Below are 22,581 nucleotides of genomic sequence, written 5' to 3' on the forward strand. Positions count from 1 at the left end.
GTAACCGTAATGAAAATATACTAGTAGTCATTAAAAATTCAATTAGCACTCATGTATATATGTATAGACCAACGATATGGTTTTCGTAACCATTTTCCAAGACGCCCTTTTTTCGTACTAGGACTTAGAGGTATATAGGTATAACACATAGGCTGAAAAGTCACGGGCCTAACGCATAGATGGCACTGGTTTTATTGCATTCACCTCTTTTTCAGTTACTACTAATCTTAAAAAGTCAGCTGTTAAAATTTAATGATATTCTATTCATTAGCTCGTGAGTTAAGTATTGTGTTAAGAGTAACGCTTCTTGTACCTTCATGAATTTTAGCCACGGCCAAAATGTTCTCGAGTTGAAGTGCTTTGTCCTGGTGAAAAATAGTTTTCTTCTTTTGCTAACTGGGACTTTTTCACGCATTTTTTTTGTTAGCTGGTCTAAAAGGTTACAACAATATTCAGAACTTATAGTTTTACCAGTTTGCAAGCAATCGACTGATTTTTTAAATTTTCTCCTTCTTATAAATTTTAATCCTTCACTAGTTGAGCCCCCAACTCGCCTACGGGTTAATTCTTTAACTTGAGTATTATAACTTTTTGCATAGCTAAAGGGGCATACTACTATAGTTTCTAAAATAATTTGCAGATTATTGTTCTTAGAATAATTCGAATTAAAAATTTCGAATGAAAATCGATAATCCCGAAAAAGGTTAAGTTTTGGTATTCGTGTCAAACAAATTAATTTGAAATGTGTATATATGAGTGTAAATACAGGGTCCGGCATTCGAAGTGTAACTAACTTCAGGACCCCTAACGCAGTTAGATAGCTAAATGATAGTCCAGAGTATTGTTTACAGGCGAAAGCATTTGCCGAGAGTAAACGCAAAAGAGAAAATCAGTAGTGGATTTCAAACCTAATGGTGTGATTGCATTGTATTTGCTGAAAAATCGCAACCAGCGATTGTTTGTGAGTTCGAGCTCCTTAAAGTAAATAAAGTTTTTGTGTATCGCACCATTACTCGTTAAAATGGGGCTGGTAGCACCGCGAAACGTCATGGAGTTGGTCATCAAATGACTGTAACGTCACGTGAAATTGTTCAAAAAGTGAAGAAGCGACTTGAGCGAAATCCTCAACGAAGTGCCAATCAAATGGAAAAAGAAAAGAAATAATCTGACGGCAGCATCCGCCGCATACTAAGTCAAGCTTTACAAGATCCAAACGGCGCATGAGTTGCTTCGCTTGGCCGAAAGCGGTCAATTTACACACATTGTGTTTTTTGAAGAGAAAATTTTTCAAATTGAGCAATTCGTAAACTTCCAAAAAGATAGGGTTTATTTGACCAACCGTTCATACGAGAATTTGAGTCATCGATTGGCCACCAGCAGACAGCAGCCGCCCCAGTTAATGGTGTGGGCCGCTGTAACCGCAGATGGACGCTCTCCAAAATGCTTTCATCACGCCTGGCGTCAAGGTAAATGCGAAATATTATCGGGAAAGTATTCTGGAGGTTGCTTTGAAGCCGAGCGCTGACAAACATTTCGGTGACAGACCATGAGCATTTCAACACGACTCGGCACCGTCTCACAAAGTTCGAGTGAACCAAGAATGGCTAAAAAACAACGTTTCGAACTGCATAACGTCCACACAATGGCTCTGAAATTCAACAGACGCGAATCCGATGGATTATTCTTTTTAGGACATTTTGGAAAGAAAGGTCCGAACTAAAAGATTCACCAGTCTCGAGGCGCTGAAAAAAGCCATTGTCCACGAGTGGGCCAAAATAGCTGCAAGTCACATTCGGGTAGCTTGCGATTCGTTTCTGGACCGTGTCCAGGAAAAAGGTAGACATATCGAGCTTAATTTTGTTTTATTTTCACACATTTCTTTCTTTGAATTAAATAAAAGAAATTTTCCTAACGAAATGTATGGCCTTTTTATATCATTACACCTCGAGTGTCTGACCCTGTAGATATAACACTCCCCTCTTAGTATATTTTTCTTCTTACGCAAAAATAATTAAGTGTTCTGAAGTACTTATATAATTCATTCAATCATTTCTAAATGACGCAAATATTTACAATTACAGTTTATGTATTTATAATATTAATGCAAATTGCGTGTGGCTTTTCTTTGCACTTTATTGACAAAAGTTTTTTAGAATGTTGTTTGAAATTATCATATGTATGGATGCATAAATTAAATTTTGTCATGTAAGTACATACAAATACAAGTTACATAAAAATTTTTACAAAACAAAAAATACTTGCACCGTTTCAAGTGAAAATTCACCTTTCTAATTTAAAAATAAGCACTCATATGCCTCTTCTTCTTCTTCATACCTACATGCACTTACAATATCTATGTGCACATGCACACAAACACTACCATTGAGGTGAGTAAATGCAGGCATCACGAATGCTTTGGAAATGTGCCACTCTTTCTTCTTCTATGCTCAGCGCACGATGTGCTCACACGTGCATTGAGGTGGCGTTGGATGAGCTTTAGTTTAAGTGCAAAAGTGACTGTTAATAACTCCACGAGAGCAACGTTTATTGCTTTGTGGAGCTTCAAATTGCAACACGTTCGTTCATGTCGGAGCACGTTGCACTACCTTACTCATCGCTGGCTGTTAGTACAACATCTTAGTCGTGCTGTGCATGCGAATGGGTAGCGTGAGAGAAGTAATATGAACTGCAAAGTGGTGGGGGTAGTTATCATTAGCGATTTGGCGTTATGGACATATTATTGCTAATGAAAATTGGTAGTACATAGAAAACAAGTTCGTTAAGATGCAGCACACGACAAATGAGAGCACAATTTTTTTATTTTGTACAACGTTTTTTTTTTACAAAAGTGTAGCTTTGGATGGGGGGTTGAAAATGCCTAATGCATCATCAAAGCTGCCGTCGCTGCAATGGTATGTCCGGAGAGTAAAAAAACTCCCCCTCGTTTGGAACCGTCGCCCACCATGGAACCACTTTCGCATTACTTCTGAGTGGCGTTCCATCTTCCTTATTACAAAGCTCTATGCCTATGTGCTTGCGTCCAGGTGCCGCCCTTTTATACGGAGAATTTTTTCCGTTAAATCACTGATGATCTCTCAGTGCTGTTTCTTAGCATCTTGTCGATTACATTTTCAGTGGTTACTTGACCGACTGCAATCTCCAGCGTTCGACGTACTTGCTCCCAACGTGTGTATTGGAAGAATGTGTGTGCAGCGTCATCTTGGGCGGTATCCACGTATGTACATATATACATATGGGGTGTTCGCTTTTCCTTATTTTGAACAGGAAATACCCGTGCCGAAAGCATTTGGGTTGTATACAAATTGACTTTAAAGAAGTTCCTGCTGCCCCATGTGGCGACGTCTTTTATTAGCCTATTCGTCCATCTGCCGCGTGTTTCGTTATTCGCGCGCTGCAGGTTTGCTAACTCTTTCTTCCATTCCCTCTTTCTCTAAAGCCCACAACGTTTTCCTCTCAAAGGCTAGTAAGTCTATCCGTATTGAACTGCTTATCATTTGAACGTCTGGCCCTGATACTGTGCGGTAGGCGGACACAACTCTCATGACTGCCTTTCGTTGTACCGATGTTAAGAACTTGCATTAGCCCATAGTTCAGCTTCGTATAAGGGAACGGATAGCGTGGTAGCCATCATTATTTCCCGTTTCCTCTTGGTTGGACCCCCTATGTTTGCCATCAGTAATCCCATCTTAGCGGCTTTCTCTGTTGCGTGATTTATTTGGCGCCAGAAGGTTAGTCTTCAGTCCAGTCTTATGCCTAGGTACTTTAGAACCTTTTATGTGGCTAGCGTATTTGATGCTAACTTCTAACGGGATGTGCTTCTTGGTTAGACGTACTAGCTTAGTTTTCTCTGTGCCTAATTTGAGTTCACGCGAATCTAGCTACGTTTGTGTCCGTATCATAACTTGGTTAAGTTTTCTACGAGCTTTTTCAAAGTTTCGTGATGTGATGACCGCTACGATATCCTCTGCGTATCCGATTAGAAAGATACGATAGGGCATTTCTGCTTTGAGTACCTCGACATAACTAATGTTCCACAAGTGCGGTACGAGAATTAATTCTTGTGTTGATCCGGTTGTGACGTCCGACGAAAAAAATCCAAATTTCAAATATTATTAAATTCATGAAACTTTTTATTATAATTCTACGGTTTTTAATTCGAATTTGTAGAAATATTTTTGGTATGCAATTTTATAGATTATTAAACTCTGGTTCTTCAAATAGCGCTTAATCCTTAATATATACTTTCCCCAACACTTTACACTGTAAACTCATTTCATGCTCTGCTAACATTTTAAGTTTTCAACTACATCAACTTTTCATATTGTCTTGCCTTTTTCCTCGAACTAACTAAAAATCTTACTTTGAAATATTTCTTTACAGATTTTTCATAAATAAAAGGTCTTTAGTAGACCACCGGTTGATTGTTTCCATACATTTTCAACCCACCTAATTCATCTATTAAATCGGCCAAATGAGTGTCGAAGAGGACGACTCTGTTCTACAAACTTAAACACCCATTCCATTATTAAAGTAATAACAATTTTGTAATGGACTGGCTATTGGCAACACCACAGTTACATAGCGCCTTCTCTTCATTGGGTTCTCTGGAAGGGGATACCTACGTTGTTGGGCCAGATGCGTTATGTGAGTATCACTAAAATGTCATTCACCAAATTTTTATTGTCACTATATCCATTGCAATATTTTTATGACTTCTTTCTTTTCATTATCATCATCACCCGCCTTGCAGCAATTCTAGAGGAAATAAATTATAAACTTACCTATGAAGATCAGACGCTACGCACCTTTCGTCGCGCAATCGGCTTCGGCCAAAATGTCCGTTCCGATTTGATACCGCTGCTGGAGAATACGAAAGATGATGCTGTACTCGACTCGGTTATACGCATCTTGGTTAATTTGACTGTGCCTGTAGAGTGCCTCTTCTCGGTAGATGTCATGTATCGCACCGAAGTCGGTCGACATACCATCTTCGAGTTGAACAAGTTGCTCTATACAAGTAAAGAGGCCTTTACAGATCCGAAGAGCACGAAATCTGTTGTTGAGTACATGAAATACTTGTTGGAGTCCGATCCGAAATTGTCACTGCAGAAATGTGATAAAATTAATAATTGTCTACTGTTGCTGCGCAATGTTCTCCACATCCCAGAGACAAATGTGAACTTTGTAATGCCCTCAGCACATTCCCAGCCAGGTGGGTCACATCCGGTGTCGATGCAAAATGCGATACTTTGGAATCTCTTCATACAAAGTATCGATAAACTGTTGCTGTACCTCATGACTTGTCCACATCGCGCCTTTTGGGGTGTCACCATGGTGCAGCTGATCGCGTTGATGTATAAAGATCAACACGTCAGCACGCTCCAAAAGTTATTAAATATGTGGTTTGAGGCTTCGCTATCGGAGAGTTCGGAGGATAACGAGAGCAATACCTCTCCACCCAAACAAGGTAGTGGCGACTCTAGTCCCATGCTCACATCGGATCCCACTTCTGATTCTTCGGACAATGGTAAGTCCTACTACACAGTTGCGATTGAGAAAGTAACGGAACAGTTCGAATTGCTAATGCCACCAGCAAGATTAAATGCTGATTTACGAACACGAATAGGTGCACTAAAGAGTCCTATTTGTGTTTCAACAGGTAGTAACGGTTGCAAGAACGAGAGTGCCGAGGATCGTCGACAAGCCATGCGCGAGGAGGCGACCGAAGCCACATTGCAGGAAGTTAGCCGCAAAGGACACGAATATCAAAACTCAATGATGTGCGATCCGCATGTGAAGAAGGAAGTTGACGATGTGGAATTGGGTAGCGTTGACAATAGGGGCGGCAATGAACAGCCATGTACCATCAAAATCGAAGCAATGGATGAGATGGGAGGTGATGACGATAACTGCGATGGTAATGGTGATGTTGATGTTCATGTTGGTGGTGATGTTGATAGTGATGGTGTTGCTAATGGCGACGGTGAAGGCAGTTGCTCGGTCGACGCAGTCGGCTCAGCACAACCATGTGATATGAGTGAAGATAGCGACAACCAACAACAACAACAACCAGTTGAACCCAATCAAACCACTACCAGCGAGTCGAACCAAACCGACGCAGATGCGGTTAAATTCAAAGCGCCAGCAGTTGTTACAAAATTCAAACAAGCGTATCCACAACCTAAAATCTGCCAAAAGGTGCCACATTCGGGTCAGCTGAATTTGAGAAAGGGAAAAAGTTGTCCGCAAAAGCGTGAGTGCCCTTCTTCGCAATCGGAGTTATCAGATTGTGGCTATGGCACACAAGTGGAGAACCAAGAGTCCATATCCACCTCGAGCAATGATGACGATGGCCCACAGGGCAAACCGCAACATCAAAAGCCACCCTGTAACAGTAAGCAGCGAAGCAAGCAACGCATTGTGATGGCGATGGTAGACAAGAAAGAGCTACGTCGCAAAAAACTGGTCAAGCGTAGCAAGAGCAGTCTGTAAGTTTGCTATAAAGAAAAAGAGTTTTCTAATTTTAAACTAAGAGTTAATAAATACGTTCTACAACATTTCAGTATCAACATGAAGGGTCTGGTACAACACACGCCAACTGATGAAGACATATCTAATTTGTTGAAGGAGTTCACAGTCGATTTCCTACTCAAGGGGTACGGCTGCCTTGTAGGTGAATTGCACTCACAACTGCTTACCAATATTGTAAGAATTGACATTTTTAATCAACTTAGCACGCGTAATTAAGTATTGACTTTTCTGTCTTAGAAAATTCCCATCGATACGTCGCACTTCTTCTGGTTGGTCACCTATTTCCTTAAATTCGCTGCGCAGCTGGAGCTGGATATGGAGCATATCAGCGCAGTGCTCACTTACGATGTCATCAGCTATTTGACTTATGAAGGCGTCACGCTTTGCGAGCAACTGGAATTGAACTCTCGCCAAGAAGGCAGTGATTTGAAACCTTATTTGCGGCGCATGCATTTGGTTGTAACGGCCATACGAGAGTTTCTGCAGGCAATCGATACCTACAAGAAAGTGACGCATTTGAGTGAAGTGAGTTTTCGTGTGATTCGGATATTGTATGTGTTTGTGTGTACTTTTGTTAAAACTAGCAAAGGCAGCAGTAATTCTTAGGGTTTTATTAGAATCGTACAAAGGTTGATCGGTGACGCTAAGGGTTTCATTCAACACTTTTCAATCAGAAACCAAACAAAAAACGATTTAGAATTGGTTTAAACTGTGGACATCTATAGACTGTTTTTAGACAGCTCAATAGCGATGTCATATGGACTCAAACGTGTTCCCTACTAGACAACCAACTGGCAATCGTAGTCAGTCTACACCAAAGAAAAGAAAAAGGAGAGCATTGCTCATACCTTTTTTTGAAGACTCTGCTATCAAATCTGAAAAGTGGATGTCCCAGAAAACTCCGTTGGTAGTCTAGAACGCAATGATGGATGAATAAGCAGTTTTATTTACTTGTTCCTCTTCTTGATTAACGCAATAACCGCTTAAGAGATTTTGGCCGAGTTTAACAAAGCGCGCCAGTCATTTCTTTCTCGTGCTAACCGGCACCTGTTGGAAACACCTGGTGAAGCCAAATCTTCCCCACCTGATCTTTCAAACGCATAGGAGTCTCTCCTTTTTCTCTGCTACCACCACCTGGTACCGCATCGAATACTTTCAAAGTCGGAGCGTTTGTATGCATTCGGACGACATGACCCAGTCAACGAAGCCGCTGGATCTTTATTCGCTGCGCAATGTCTATATCGACGTCAGATTCTACGTTGGATTTTATGGTTGACATTCTTAACAGTGTTAATGCTGGCTCTCAGTTAAACGAAGTCTTTTACAACCTCGAAATCATAATTGTCAACAGTGACGTGGGTGCCGATACGCGAGTACTTCGACTATTTGTTTGATGACAGGAAGTACTTAGTTTTATTCTCGTTCAGCAGCACCAGACTCATTCGTTTTGCTTCTTTATTTAGTTTGGAAAAGGCAGAACTAACAGCGCGGTTTTTCATCGGCATACGCCAACAATTGTGCGCTCCTATAGAAAGTTGTGGCTGAGCGATTAAGTTCTGCGGCTCGCACGATCTTTTGTAGCATCAGGTAGAAGAAGTCAAACGAGAGCGAGCCACTCTGTCTGAAACCTCGTTTAGAGAGGTCCTTTCTAATTCTGAAGGCTTTGCTGGAATTGAGCAACGCCAGTTTTATTTACTACAGCAACAATAAAGTGGCAAACTGTGTATTAGATTATTTGAGTTATGAGGAAAAGTATGCCAGTTAAGAGACATTTTCATTGCCTACTTGTAATGCAATAGTTTTTCTTTTTATAATTTGGAAAACCATAACGTATACTAGGTGGTCCAAAAGGTTATGAAGAGTTTAAGGGCTCGCTTCTCAAAAGTAGTTCTTTCACTATTTTAAATTTTCATTTTACATTAACTTTCGTTCTATTAAGCTTTAAATACAATATAATTTGTTTTTTTTTTTGCAGGATGATCGCTTGCATTTGCGACGCTTACAAAGTCAAATCAGTTCCACTGAGGATTTGCGTTGCCTATTCGTACTTCTCTTGCGACGATTCAATCCAAATTTGCATACCAAGCAGTACCTGCAGGATTTGGTTGTAACAAATCATTTATTACTGCTGATTTTGGACTTTATTACCCAAACAGAAGGTGACACGAGTATCAAGATGACCGAGCATATAGCGCAGTGAGTGTCAAATGAATAACCAATGCCCATATATGGGCATACAAAAACAAAACTATCTCGAAATTAATGTTAAATTATACTTCATTTCAGATTCGCTACGCTCGAAATTATGAACTACTATGGCATGCTCTTGGAGGACTTTAACAATAACGGTGAATTCGTTAATGATTGCATTTTTACGATGATGCATCATGTTGGCGGCGATCTGGGACAGATCGGCACGCTATTCCAACCGATTATATTGAAAACATTTTCACGCATTTGGGAGACCGATTATGAACTGTGCGATGTAAGTCGAGCGACTTTATTGGGGGAAAAAACATTTCATATTTGAATTTTTACCTTCTCCTCCCAGGATTGGTCCGATTTGATAGAGTACGTCATACATAAATTCATAAACACACCACAAAAAAATTCGTTGTCCTTGCCAAAGGCTTCACTGACAGAACTAACCAAGGAACACAATTTAGAAAATACAGTTTGGTATGTAAAAAGCATAAATTATTGAAAATATAAAACATAATAAATTTTTTTTCACCCTTTAAGTGCTTGGACTCAGGAGGAAATGGACACTTTATATTGGTATTACGTGCAAAGCAAGAAGAGCAATGATGTTGTGGGCAAGATTGTGAAATTATTCAGCAATAACGGCAATAAGCAGAAGTCGCGTATCTCGATTATACAACAATTGCTGCAACAGGTAAATGCACCTCCACTTTTAGTGCATAATTTAATAAAATTCTGCTAATACTAACACTAAATTAACCCCCGCCCTCACAGGACATCATAACCTTAGTTGAATATGATGATCTGATGAAATTCGAAGACGCTGAATACCAACGCGCTTTACTCACCACACCAACTTCGACTTCTACCGAATCGGGTATTGATCTAAAGAATTCTGCAACTTCTGCTAAACCTTCTGATGATATACAGGTACTTTTATGATTCATAATTTCTTTAAATCACTTGCTAATTTTTCTTATTATCCATTATCGATAGATTCTACGCGATCTTATAGTGAAAGAGAATAAGGAAAAGCATTTGGTTTGGCTACAGAAGATTTTGCTTGAATGCTGTTATATAAAGTTGATTCTAAAGAATTGTATACTACGTGAAGATCGACAGAATCTGCAGTATGTTATGGAGCCAGTGGCATATCATTATATAGGTAAGTAATAAAAGGTGGCTAATGAAAGCTCTGCAAGCATACCACTAGGCCCTGAACCCTTTCTAGGTGTCAATTCTGCATCAATTCAACTATGAATTGACGACTTCATGAGGTCTACCCATAGAAAACTTTGATCTGAGTTGGGCACCTGCAGACTAGCCAAGTGCCATGTGAAAGAATCAAACAGGAAACTAGCGACTTTTCTCGTAAAACTTAGTAGGAAGTACCTGAGAGTACTGGTGGGCGTAATCACAGGCCACAATGCCTGGCTACCATGGAAATCATTGCCGACCGAATATGCCAATTCTGCCGTGAGAATGAGGACATTGCAGAGCATTTTCTCTGTAGCTGTCCGGCGTTTTCTAGAATCAGACTTAGGGTATTGGGGTGCGATGTTCTGAGTATGGACAAAGTTCATGCTCTTCCGTGCCTCTTAAGATTCATAAATGAATACAAAAGTGACCTTAAACCTGTTTTTCAGTCTTTTTTTTTATTGGCGCGTACACTCTTTTTGGGTGTTTGGCCGAGCTCCTCCTCCTATTTGTGGTGTGTGCCTTGAGGTTGTTCCACAAATGGAGGGGCCTACAGTTTCAATCCGACTCCGAACGGCAGATATTTTCCTTACGAGGAGCTTTTTCATGGCAGAAATACACTCGGAGATTTGCCATTGCCTGTCGAGGGGCGACCGCTATTAGAAAAATGTTTTTCTGAATTTGGTGTTTCACCGAGATTCGAACCTACGATCTCTCTGTGAATTCCGAATGGTAGTCACGCACCAACCCATTCGGCTACGGCGGCCGCCTTCAGTCTTACCAACCTATAATATCTATCTTGTCTTTCTTGTCTCCTGACAAATCTAGTCTAAATGCAAGGCGGCGGTCATCGTAGCCGAATGGGTTGGTGCGTGCTTACCATTAGGAAGTGCGCAGGTTCGAATCTTCGTGCATGAAACATCAACTGATAGGCAACGTTTTTTCTAAACCTCTGAGTGTATTTCTGACATGAAAAAAGCTCCTAATAAAAAAACAATTTGCCTTTAAGAGTTGGCGTTAAAATGTAGGTCTGTCCTAGAAAATTAATGAGAAAAATATATGTAGTTGTCTAGAAAGGATCATAACAACAACACTCGACTCAATTAAATTCGGAACATACGAATTTGAGGCGGTGAAAATTTTTTCATATTTGGAATTTAAACTAAGTTATGACAACTCAATGGACGTCACAGTCGTCGAAAGAATGCAAGCAACCTGTAGAGCAAATACTACTCACTTTCAAAACTCTTCAAATCAAAGGTGCTTAACAGACCGTGCAAAATTACGATGCATAAATCTGTAGTCCGACCAGTTTTGCGCTGCGGATCAGAGTCGTGGACATTAAGTGATATGGACAAAGCCAAATTTCAAATATTTGAAAGAAAAATTTTGAGAAAAATCTTCGGAGCAGTCAAAGACAATAACGGTGAAAGACGCATAAGAAGGAACCAAGAACTGGACCAAATAATAAAAGGAATTATTGCAGTGCGCTTCATCAAAGAAACAGATGGAGAACTCAACGAAAAATAATTGACGCTAAAACATTTACGACGAAAACAAAAGGTAGACCAGGATCAAAATGGATTGACGAATTGTAGGATTACATGAGTTAACTTGAAGTAAAAAAACTGGAACGGAATCAACCAAAGATCGGTTCAAATGGATGAAACTCACCTCGTGCTGAGGTATCGTGACGTTACTTAAGTGAATAAGATTAATGAGAGATGACAAATTCAAGCATGGCGAAGGGAATCTCAGGAAGCTTACGCGTTGTAATAGGGCGAAATAATCATTTAAGCTTAAAAGACAAAGTCTGAATTTATAAAATATGCGTTCGACCAGTCCTCATCCAAGATGCAACTGCAACACAACAAGCAATGAACAAGGTTGAGATGGCAAAAGTGCGATCTATCACAGGACATACTCCCGATATCTTATGCGAAACGTAGAGATTAGAGGGATATGGAACACGCAAGACATTGTTAGGTGGAGGCGAAGACTAAGAAAGGAATGAAAAAATCACTTATTTCATAATGAGTAAGGCAAAGCTACCCTGCGCCTGAGTAACTGAATAACTTCAGGGCTGGAGCGTTTGATCATCCACTTGATTGAAAGGTGCATTAACACCACGGTGGGCGGAACGAAATATATTCTCTAAAATGGGATCAATAAAATAAATAATAAATAAAATAACACCAGATCCTCTCTTCATTTCGGATGCCTGGTAGAGCTTCGTTAATCCTTAGCAGAAGTATATATTTCATCAAGCTCTTTTTGTTGCAACAACGTCGCTATTAAAGTGGCATGAATCTTGCTTTTCATTTGGTAGAAGCGACTAACTACTTTTAGTCGCCTTTGAATGCTCAGTTGATTTATGAAATTGAAATTTGAAAAAGGTGAGTCGAGAAGCAACCAGAGAATGGTAACTCCTAAAACACTCAGGCTAAACAGCCCATTGTATTCGAAGTTCTGGAAAGTAAAAAGATTGATAATCAAAATGAATTAGTGACAGAGAGAAAGAGATAGGATAGAATAGAGGCAGAGATGGATAGTCCTGTGAGAGTTTTCCAGATTCTTTGGCAAGTTTGCTCATTATCATGGCATTGGAACCCAGGTCTTCAATTATTCCAATGGGGTCATATGTTGGCCCCATGTGTCGTGTCTTGTAACAATACTGACCATCAACCGAATGTCTTTTCTACCAAGTTTTAGAAGAAAGTTCCACAGTTTCCCATTCGGGTTTGTAACAAAACACTTTGTAATTCTGCAGTGTTCTAGACCGGACCATCGCTCTTTATGTAAATTGCATACATAATCGCTGATGATTCCTGAAGAACTGATTCCGATTATTGGCTTTGGCCCCTGTGAGGAAATCGCTGATCCGCAGTTAGCCAATTCATCGGCAATTTCATTTCCTTGAACACCGCGGTGTCCTATGCAATTTTGTCATATGTCATATTATGCTAATCGAAATGAGCCAAGTCCTCAAGATAATATCCGCAAATCAATAATTACGAAATGATAATTTATTAAATTTCTTTCCTTGCTGTAATTTTAGTGAAAAACAAATCAATTCCCGTCGTGCAATGGAACAGTGAACAGGCAACAACAATGCTTTATCAACCATTTGTGTTGCTTTTGCATAAATTAGGATTTCAATTGCCTGCCGATGCCGGTTCGATTTTCGCACGCATTCCCGATTTCTGGACGGCAGAGATGATCTTCAGTTTGGCGCGCAAGCTGGGCCCATTGGACAAGTGTGAGTAATTTTGAACGGTGGGGTATATGTTGAGTGGTTAATGTTATGTTCTGTTTCTTTCTTTTTTACAAAAACGAAAAAAAAAATTATATATAAAAAAACAAAATAATTAAAAAAACAATTGAACCACGTGTAAACCATCAATTCTAAAACATTTATGCACAAAAACAATATCTAACGGATTTATAATAAAACGAAAAACAAAAAAAAAAAACAACAAATAATTCTCGACCCAACTCAAACAAGCAAAAAAATATACAATAAATCAATATAAAATCAACGAAAATAATATATTTATAATAAATTTCCTTACGCTAAATGTAAATATTAATGCATCCGCTTGTTCGTCGTTCATTGTGATTTTGTACTTTCTCACACGAATACTTACAATTACAAATACTCCTCTATTGCGCTTTTACCGCTTTCCTCTCTGTGTGTATTTCTCTCGTTCTGTCTCTCTTGTACTTTCGATCTCACAGTGTTGATCAAGTTCGATATGAGTCAGTTTGAGGATGCGAATGCAATAGAGTTGCCGCGTTGCCATCACGTAACAGCGGCACGCGGCTCACTCTCCTCAATGTCCAGCCTGGAAATGGAAATTGGTGGCGTTGATGAGTACACAGTGTTGGGAAGTAGCTCGGATAATGGAAATTGCAATGGGCGGGCAAGCCGAAATGGACGTTCGAGCAGTGGAAGTGGCAGTATGTTGGCGCCAGTGCCCGAGGTGGATGCCAAATTGGAGAAGGCGAGCGCGAGTAACGATATATTTGCCGTACCGAAGGCGAAACAATGCAATTCCATCATAAGGTAAGAATGGTTTTCTTCGACAATTTACTCTTAAGTTGGTATTCTCGAAGTTTCATATTCTGAAGATGCTTTTGAGTTATGACGTGGCTTGGGTTACTAAGGTGAGGTGTTGTACTAAGGCCTTGTAGCTAAGAATGGATGATGGGATGGATATATTGATATCCAGCTTTGGATAGAGAAATGCGCAGTTCGCCCCTCTTTAACATATAAAGGTTTTTATTTTTACTGGATGACTTAGAAAAAAAATTATTTTTCCATAAATTTATAATTTTACTTGAGTATGATCAAAAAAATTCTGAATAAATAACAATTCAATATCTACAATCATAACGAATTCGTAAAATCGGAATTTATCATATTTGAACGGGGCACTAAAATAGCGCATTTTTATCGATCTGCAAGAAAAACAGAATTTCTTCTTCTTCTTGATTTGCTCGATAACCACTTATGCGATTTTGGCCGAGTTTAACAAAGCGCGCCACTTACTTCTCACCCTGATCTTTCCAACTCAGAGGAGGCCTTCCTCTTTCTCTGGTACCGCCAGCTGGTACCGCGTCGAAAACTTTCAGAGCCGGAGCGTCGACATGACCCAGCCAACAAAAAAACAGAAATTAGTTATTTCAAATTGATTAAATTTGTTTATTTATTTCTTACCTGTGTTTGAGTACCCGTTATTTTTGAAAATTCCTTCATACTCGTACCTAAGTGGAAAACTTTCTATTAACTTTTGACACCTCTTCAAAAGAATACAGTTCCAGGCTTCTTGTACTCGTTGCCATGGTTCATTGGTGTTTTAAACATTTTCTGCCCAACCTTAATCTTAATATCGTTCCACAGATTTTCAATGGAGTTAACCGTCCCTTGAGCATCTGGGCCGGGCTAGACTGGCTTTTTCCACTTTGGGCATGAATTTAATATATCTCTATTATAGCTAATGACTTCAGGTTCGATGTAGCTTCCTAAAATTTAATTTTCTATCGATATATGGATGTAACTTTTTAAAAGAATATTTAGATAAGCAATCGTTAACAAGGTGCCATTTATTCGGAATATTGGGTCAACTCCATTCCAAGAAAATGATCTTTAAACTTTCAAATTGCGAATTTAGAGAAAAAATGTGCTTTGATCATCTGAACCAATGATTGAAATCTAACTGCGGTATTTCTCTGTCCGTAGCTCTAAGGTTCAAACTTAAGAAGGCAGTGAACTATTTTCATATGAAATACCAATTGACAGCTTCTGATTTTTAGAATCCTTCGAAGTATATTAGAATATGGATTTTCCATTTAAAATCCTAGTTAATATTGATTAAAATAAATATAGATTTTGTGCCTTGCATTGCCTTTTATAAGTTCACAGTTTTCGGTGCTCTTTTATGCTACAATAGAAATTACGATAGAAAGTTTACCTAGAATTTGCAAGCTCTAGGGTCATAACTTGTCTTTTATTTACAATTTTGGATTACCTGGATACTGGAATTAGCCTTGAGATCGGTCACAGACACTTAAACACTCGCCCACTCGGTCTCAGCGAAAAGCCTCCCTCTTGCAATGCACGTTGTACGAGTATACCCAACCTACTAGATTACCCGAAGACTCTGAAGCTCAGCCAAATAGGATATTCGGGTTGGTAAAGCGAACAAATTTTACGATAATCGCTGTGTTGACGAACGATCAAAGTGTAGACATTCATATAGCACATGGGTTAAAAAGTTCCGAGCCTAACAAGAGACATTTTTTTTTTTAATTTATTCATCAACGTAATTTCCATCAAGAACAACGCAAATGTTCCAGTGCGGCTCTAACAGTCGCTCAGTTTTAGCGATAACCTCTTCAATTGAGCATTTTTTTAGGTTTGCAAACAGACAGCAGTCGCTGGAAGATAAGTCTGGCCAATACGGTGGAGGTGGCAGCGATTCGAAGTTCAATTCATCTAGTTTTGCCATTGTTGTGGAATCCGCCTACCAGTTGTATGCCACATAAACTGAAGCCTCTATCTCCAAAATGGATAAATGCCAAAAATAATGCAATAATGGTTTCTAAATCACGTTTGCGCCAGCTTAGCAGAAAATTTGGTTCTGTCTTACTGTGACATGTCTGTCTTGCGGCATCACTCGAAGCATCTGCCAGCATCATTCAGCTTGATGATAGCCGATTTTCGCGCTTAGCTGCATGTCTCCCTCCCATTTGTGATTTATTACTAAGAAAATGAATTAGAATAAAAGGGAATAGTTTTAGGTATCGCATTACTCGCTTTTCATTAACTCTCTGGTTTATCTCTTTTGCCGCCACTTTTTTAGATTCACACCCGAGCCTGCACCATTGCCGCCGGTGCCAAATTGGTTGCAATTGGTGATGCGCAGCAAAATGAATACAAACGCCACAGCAGCGCTGGATACGGCACTCAATGCGAACAACACAGCGACAACAACAACTACAAATGAAAGGTATGTGAAAAGTGTAACAAAAAAAACAACAAAAAAAAAACGGAAAATATTATATATAAAAACAAATAAATAAAAAATACATTCAGTAAGGGTAAAAAATAGCACCAAGCATAGAGTCAAACATTGCGACAATACAAATTAGACCAACTAGAATTTTCAACTAATTTTGTAAAAAAATAGGTAATTAAGCAATATTTAATTTTCTTGACTGCATTAAACGAAATTTCGAATTTTACTTTACGCAAAAGTAGTCTATGAAACAAACTCAGCGATCATCTCAGCACTTAAAGAAAATATTGTTCTCGAATTTAATGGCATCCCGACATTACTTTTGCAGCGAGTGGTACGGAGTACTGTGGCCAAATTCCAAAAGTGTATCGGATTAGCGGTTAACATTTAGAAAAAATAATTAAAAAAATAATAATAAAGTTCGCACTTGTCTTCTATTTAGTAGTTATTGAAAAAACCTAAATACTTTTTAATTTAGCTTTCAATTCCTAATTATGCTATGGGGCACTCTGTATTAAGCCCTAATTGAATTTATCGTAGTGCGTTTTTTGTGAACACTACAAATAAAGGTACTAGGTTGTTCAATAAGTTTAGCGGTTCGATAAGAGAGAGCGTTGCTACTAACCAAATTTTCTTTTGTTATGTTGGTACGCTTTTAATATGGACGAGTGTGAAGTTTCATTTCAGACTGTCAATTCGTTCCTTATTCACAAGCCATTTAGTATCAACGTGAATTTTATAGAAGGGAAAAAATCAAGCATCGTGCAGTGATTGCATTTTTATTTTTGGAAGGTTAAAAAGCAAAGGAAATTATTGAACGTATGTCAAAAGTGTATGAGGACTTTTCGCCATTAATTAGTGTAGTAGAAAGATGTATTGCTGAATTCAAAAGTGGTCATATAAGCCTTGAAAGCGATCCACGACAACGACGTCAAAAAACAGCAGCGACACCAGAAATAGTAAAAAAATATTGGGTATCGTATTGAAAAATTGTCGAGTGACTGAAAGAGAGTTAGTAGAACCCCTAGGCATTTCATTGAGTAGTATTCAGTATAAAAAATATTTTGACCGAAGTATTGAGTTTCAGAAAGCCGTGTGCATAATGGGTGCCACTATCGCTAACAATGGAACAAAAACACATTCGAATGCGACTTTCTCGGCAACATTTAGAGCGTTTTGGAAACGATAAAGGGGATTTTGTGCGTCGATTCTTCACTATGGCCTCATCCATGATCTTAAATCGAAACCAGAGGCTAAAGAGTAGTGTGAACCTGTTTTTGCGGCTTCGAAACGAGTTCGTGTCAAGAAATCAGCCAAGAAGGTCTTAGCATCAGTTTTTTGGTATGCAAAAGGAATTTTGTTTGTGGAATACTTGCAAACTGGTAAAACAATAAATTCTGAACATTATTGTAACCTTTTAGATCAGCTGATGAAAAAAAATTCTGAATAAGACCCATTTTGCAAAAAGAGTAAAACTCTGTTTCATCAGCAAAATGCACCGAGTCACCAAAGCAGTTTTACAGTGGCTAAAAGCCATTAATTAAAGTTCGAAGTGTTGGAGCTTCCACCGTATTTACTAGATTTGGCCCCTAGCGACTTCTGTCTGTTCCAGACCTAAAAAATTAGTTCGCAGAAAGCGCTTTTAATCAAATGAGGAGGTCATAACAGCTGAGGCAGCGTATTTTGCAGCTCATCCAAGTTCTCACTTTCGGGATGGAGTTTATAAATTGAAATCTCGTTGGGAACCAAAATTCAGTTTTTCTTATCGAATCGCAAAACTTATTGAACAACCTAGTAGCATTGAATTTTAACTCGAAGCTGTTCGAAATTCATAAAAACTCATTGTATAATTAATTCGTAATATGAAATCGTAGGATTCGTACTTGCTGGCGGAGAAGCGATAAACGAAATCTAGTGCCATAGTAATGAACCAATTTTGTGAAGTAATATTCCGCTTGAGTGATTCAAATCACAATACTTTGTTTACTAATAATTTGAGTGTTAACGTCGTGACAGCTGATTTCGAGTCGTCAAACTGTGACGTCCGCGTCTGCCATCAATGTTTTTCAGTTCTCACGAGTTCAGTGATACCATTTTTGTTTTTGCTTTTTTAGTGAGCGTTCAATATTGTAGATTCTCCACGTTCAACTCAATGCTAAGGCTTAATTTTTCGCCTAATAAAGTCTTGTAAACCGTAGTGAATTCATGACCTTGGTGCTTTTTTTGCCTACACTGTATTATAATATTTTTGTGCGTGTAATCTAACTAATTCGGTTATTTCGCGATGATTTGTGATTTGCGATTAATTTGTGTTAATTTTTTGACATTGAAAATGTTTATAAATACAATTTTAAGTTTATTTCTTTATTCATTTCTTAATTGCAATAATTTATTTATTATTAATTTTATACAATAAACTTTTTTGTTCAAGGATTCACGCATAATTTAAAGCTTTCGTCCAAGCACTTACAAAAACAGAGCAATTTTAGGATGATAAAATTTGGGTGGAATAATATGTACGATTGAAGGGAAGCGTTATGTAAACTTACATATATGTACATACATACAAACGAGTAGAAGTCTTAAAATTATTGATATCCTCAATTACAATACGTTTGACAATAGCCAATCCCAGATGTTAACTATGATGCAAAATGAAGAAAACTTATTTGGTTAGTGAACTTAAGTTCTATGTACATAGTTGTGTGATTACAAAATTGAAACGCAAAACATGCAATACAGAAACAAAAAACGAAAAACCAAAAACGAAACAAACCTGGCTAACCGGCAATCAACTTTCGTTTTATCCATTGGCGTAAGCATGAAAATTTATTAATCAATAAAAAAAGTAGTTAATTTTTACCCCTATACTCAACTATATACATATGTTTGTGACTTTCCAATTCTACTAACAATAACTACAACAATGTTAGCAGAAATACCATACGTACATTCCCTCTATCGCTAATTTTGCGTTTATTTATTATTTATTTACATATTTTATATTACTAGTAAACCCTAATAAAATACTAGTAAACGCTTCTCTTTGCTCAGTCATTTTTCGGATAAAATATTTCTCTTCGTGTTTCGAGTTCAAGTCAAATAGGACCAGCAATACGATATCTTGACCACGGCGTCACCTATCGATAAGCTATGTAATTTTCTTTAACTGGCTTGGAGGCAAACGTATCCTGTGAGCTTGAACTGAATTTTCTGGCTACTTCTTCAGTCTACCGGTCATAAGCAAAAAGGCAAAATTTTTATATGCGAGTATAAAATATATTAAATATACTATGTTGTTGAATAAGTTTTGCGGTTCAATAAGAAAAACACAATTTTATGGTTTGAAATACACTTTATTATTCAGTATAGTCTCCCTGATCATCAATAACCCTTTTCCAACGAGATTCTAATTTATATGTGAGAACATCGAAAATACGCTTCCTCAGCTGTTATGACCTTATCATTTGATTAAGAGCGGTTTCCACGAATGAGTTTTTTTTTGGGTCTGGAAACAGTTGGAAGTCGCTGGTGGCCAAATCTGGTGAATGCAGTGGTTGCTCCAACAATTCGAACTTTAATTCACGAATTTTAGCCATGGTCAAACTCTTCTTGTGATCTGTCCTGAAGAAAAAGAATGTTTTTATTTTGCAAACTTTTTTTTCGCGAGCAAAGTGGAAGTTTTTTCGCAGTTGGTCTAAAAGTTTAGAATAATATTCAGAATTTATTTTTTTTTATCTGGTAAACTACAAAAAAAATCCTTTCGCATCCCAAAGTACTGATACTAATACCTTCTTGACCAATTTCTGGAGACGAACTCGTTTCGGAGCCGAAGAATCAGCTTCACACCATTCTTTAGTAAGCTCCTAAGGAAATCACACGTTGAAACAAAGGCATCCAAAGCACTGACAGCTTTCTGGCAGTGCAAAGGTGTCTTTGGGAAAACGTGGGGTCTCTCTCCTAGCAAGGTCCTATGGATCTACATGGCTATGATAAGACCCACTATCACCTATGCATCAGTGGTCTGGATGAGTAGACTCTCTCTAGTGGGAGTCAGGAGGACCTTATCAAGACTACAACGCACTGTGGCCATCTGTTGCACCGGAGCTTTTCCGACTACTTCAGGCCCGGCACTAGGTGCTCTGATTGGTTTACCACCATGCCCCTTGACTCCATGCCATCAAGAGTCGTACTTGAAAAGAGATACAGTGTAGTGCTACCAGAGGCTCAGTTGTGGGGAGATTCAGAAAATGAGCCCGGCAAACACTGTTTTCGCATTTTTACGGATGGCTCCAGGGCCGAGCATGGCTCTGGTTCTAGGGTCTACGTGAAATCCAGCAGGACAAAACTGCACTTTGCTCTTGGAATGCATGCATCTGTGTTTCAAGCGGAGGTGTATGCAGTTCAAGAAGCGTTGAACTTTGTTGTGGAAAAACGATGGAGAGGTAAATCTATATGTGTCTGCAGCGACAGCCAAGCTGCGCTTATGGCCTTAGACAGCCCTCCAACCACATCAGGGGTACTGAAGTCTTGTAAATCCAGGCTGAACTATGTCGGTAGACATAATAGCCTGATGCTAACATGGGCCCCGGGACACGGGTAACGAGACCTCTGACTCCTTAGCTAAGATGGGCTCTGAGGCCAACTTCTTTGGCCCAGAGCCCGTTTTGCCACTCCCTTCTGCGGCCATCACGGCCACGGTTACCAAATGGGTAACTACCACCCACAAGCGAGCTTGGCAGGCTGAGGGAGGTTGCAGATGGACAAAACTGATATTACCTGTCATGTCCGATCGACTGTCGCAAACCCTTCTGTCATTAAGCAGAGGGGAGTGCAGACGGCTGGTTGGACTGATGACGGGCCACTTTCTGTGGGCAAAGCACATGGAAAGGTTGGGCATCTCAGACAGTGTACTCTGCCCAGCTTGTGAAGAAGAGGATGAGACGGCGGACCACTTCCTGTGTGTCTGCCCCGCCTTCGCTCGAGGCGCTTTGAGGTCTTTGGCACTGATGTGTTAAAAAGCGACCATCCTGGCTCCTTGGCACCACAAGATCTACTCAGATTTCTTCGGAGATCGGGTAGATTTAAAGAAAATTAAAAGGGAATCCAAGTCTAGTACAATGGACTTAATTAATATCTGAGTGCTGCACTTCCTAGTTGTCCCGACAAAAAAAAAAAAAACAAAAAAAAAATCTTGTTTTAATTAAGGATCATTGGTGATATACCCAAGTCTCATCCTTAGTGAATAATCGACGCACAAAATCCACTTTATCTTTTCGAAAACGCTCTAAATGTTGCTGAGAAAGCCGCATTCGAATGTGTTTTTGTTCCATTGTTAGCGAATGCGGTACCCATTGAACACACAGCTTTCTGAAACCCAACACTTTGGTCAAAATATTGTTTACACTGCTCAATGAGATGCCTAGGGGTTCTGCTAAATCTCTTTCAGGCACTCGACGATTTTTCAATACGATATCCTGTATTTTGTCTACTATTTCTGGTGCGTTTTCTGGACGTCCTTGACGGGCATCCTCGTCAAGGCTTATACGCTTCCTTTTAGATTCAGCAACCAACTTTCTACTATACGAATTGATAGCAAAAAGTCCTTATAAACTTTCAACATTCAACCATAATTTTCCTTTGCTTTTAAACCTTTCAAAAATAAAAATTTAATCACTGAATGAATAAATCGAATGAAATTAAACTTCATAAACGTTCGTATGAAGAGTATACCAACCTAACAAAACAAAAAATTGGGTGGTTGCAACGTCCTCTCTTATCGGCCGCGAAACTTATAGATTTTGGTATGGATTTAGTTGGTCGGAGTAATTACATTTCCATTATTCTCTCAAAGCTTCATAACAAGTTTTTGCGCAAGTTGTAGAGATAATCGGCTTCGAATCAGCCGACTTTGCTTTGCGAACTATTTGACCGTTCATATTTGTTTTCCCTTGAGTTTTTGCTTAACTATTGCCCAAACATTTCCCATAGGGCTGGGGTGAGGCTACTGTGAAGGTCAATCCCATATATCAAAACCATTTCGATACTTGGGATCGTTGTAAAATCCAGGGTTAGCTAATTCTTTCAAACATCTTCGCAGCTGACGATA

General features: G+C 39.0%; 1 protein-coding gene across 3 annotated transcripts in view; it reads left to right on the forward strand.

Annotated features, from left to right (window-relative positions):
• Positions 1-22,581, forward strand: part of LOC128864548 (protein timeless) — a 67,581-nt gene that overhangs the window by 20,925 nt on the left and 24,075 nt on the right. For 2 of the 3 annotated variants that reach the window (XM_054104254.1, XM_054104255.1), the window contains exons 3-16: positions 4,402-4,665; positions 4,772-5,548; positions 5,681-6,509; positions 6,585-6,726; positions 6,790-7,077; positions 8,528-8,748; positions 8,839-9,037; positions 9,104-9,231; positions 9,295-9,448; positions 9,529-9,684; positions 9,751-9,919; positions 13,010-13,210; positions 13,690-14,017; positions 16,317-16,463. In XM_054104254.1, coding sequence (XP_053960229.1) covers positions 4,569-4,665; positions 4,772-5,548; positions 5,681-6,509; positions 6,585-6,726; positions 6,790-7,077; positions 8,528-8,748; positions 8,839-9,037; positions 9,104-9,231; positions 9,295-9,448; positions 9,529-9,684; positions 9,751-9,919; positions 13,010-13,210; positions 13,690-14,017; positions 16,317-16,463 — 3,836 coding nt within the window. In that variant the 5' untranslated portion in view covers positions 4,402-4,568. Of the gene's footprint in view, positions 1-4,401; positions 4,666-4,771; positions 5,549-5,680; positions 6,510-6,584; positions 6,727-6,789; positions 7,078-8,527; positions 8,749-8,838; positions 9,038-9,103; positions 9,232-9,294; positions 9,449-9,528; positions 9,685-9,750; positions 9,920-13,009; positions 13,211-13,689; positions 14,018-16,316; positions 16,464-18,903; positions 19,127-22,581 lie in introns of those variants that run through there. The other variant, XM_054104257.1, reaches the window with a different exon arrangement.

This window comes from Anastrepha ludens, chromosome 5, assembly GCF_028408465.1.
Source record: "Anastrepha ludens isolate Willacy chromosome 5, idAnaLude1.1, whole genome shotgun sequence".
NCBI classification, from domain to species: Eukaryota; Metazoa; Arthropoda; class Insecta; order Diptera; family Tephritidae; genus Anastrepha; species Anastrepha ludens.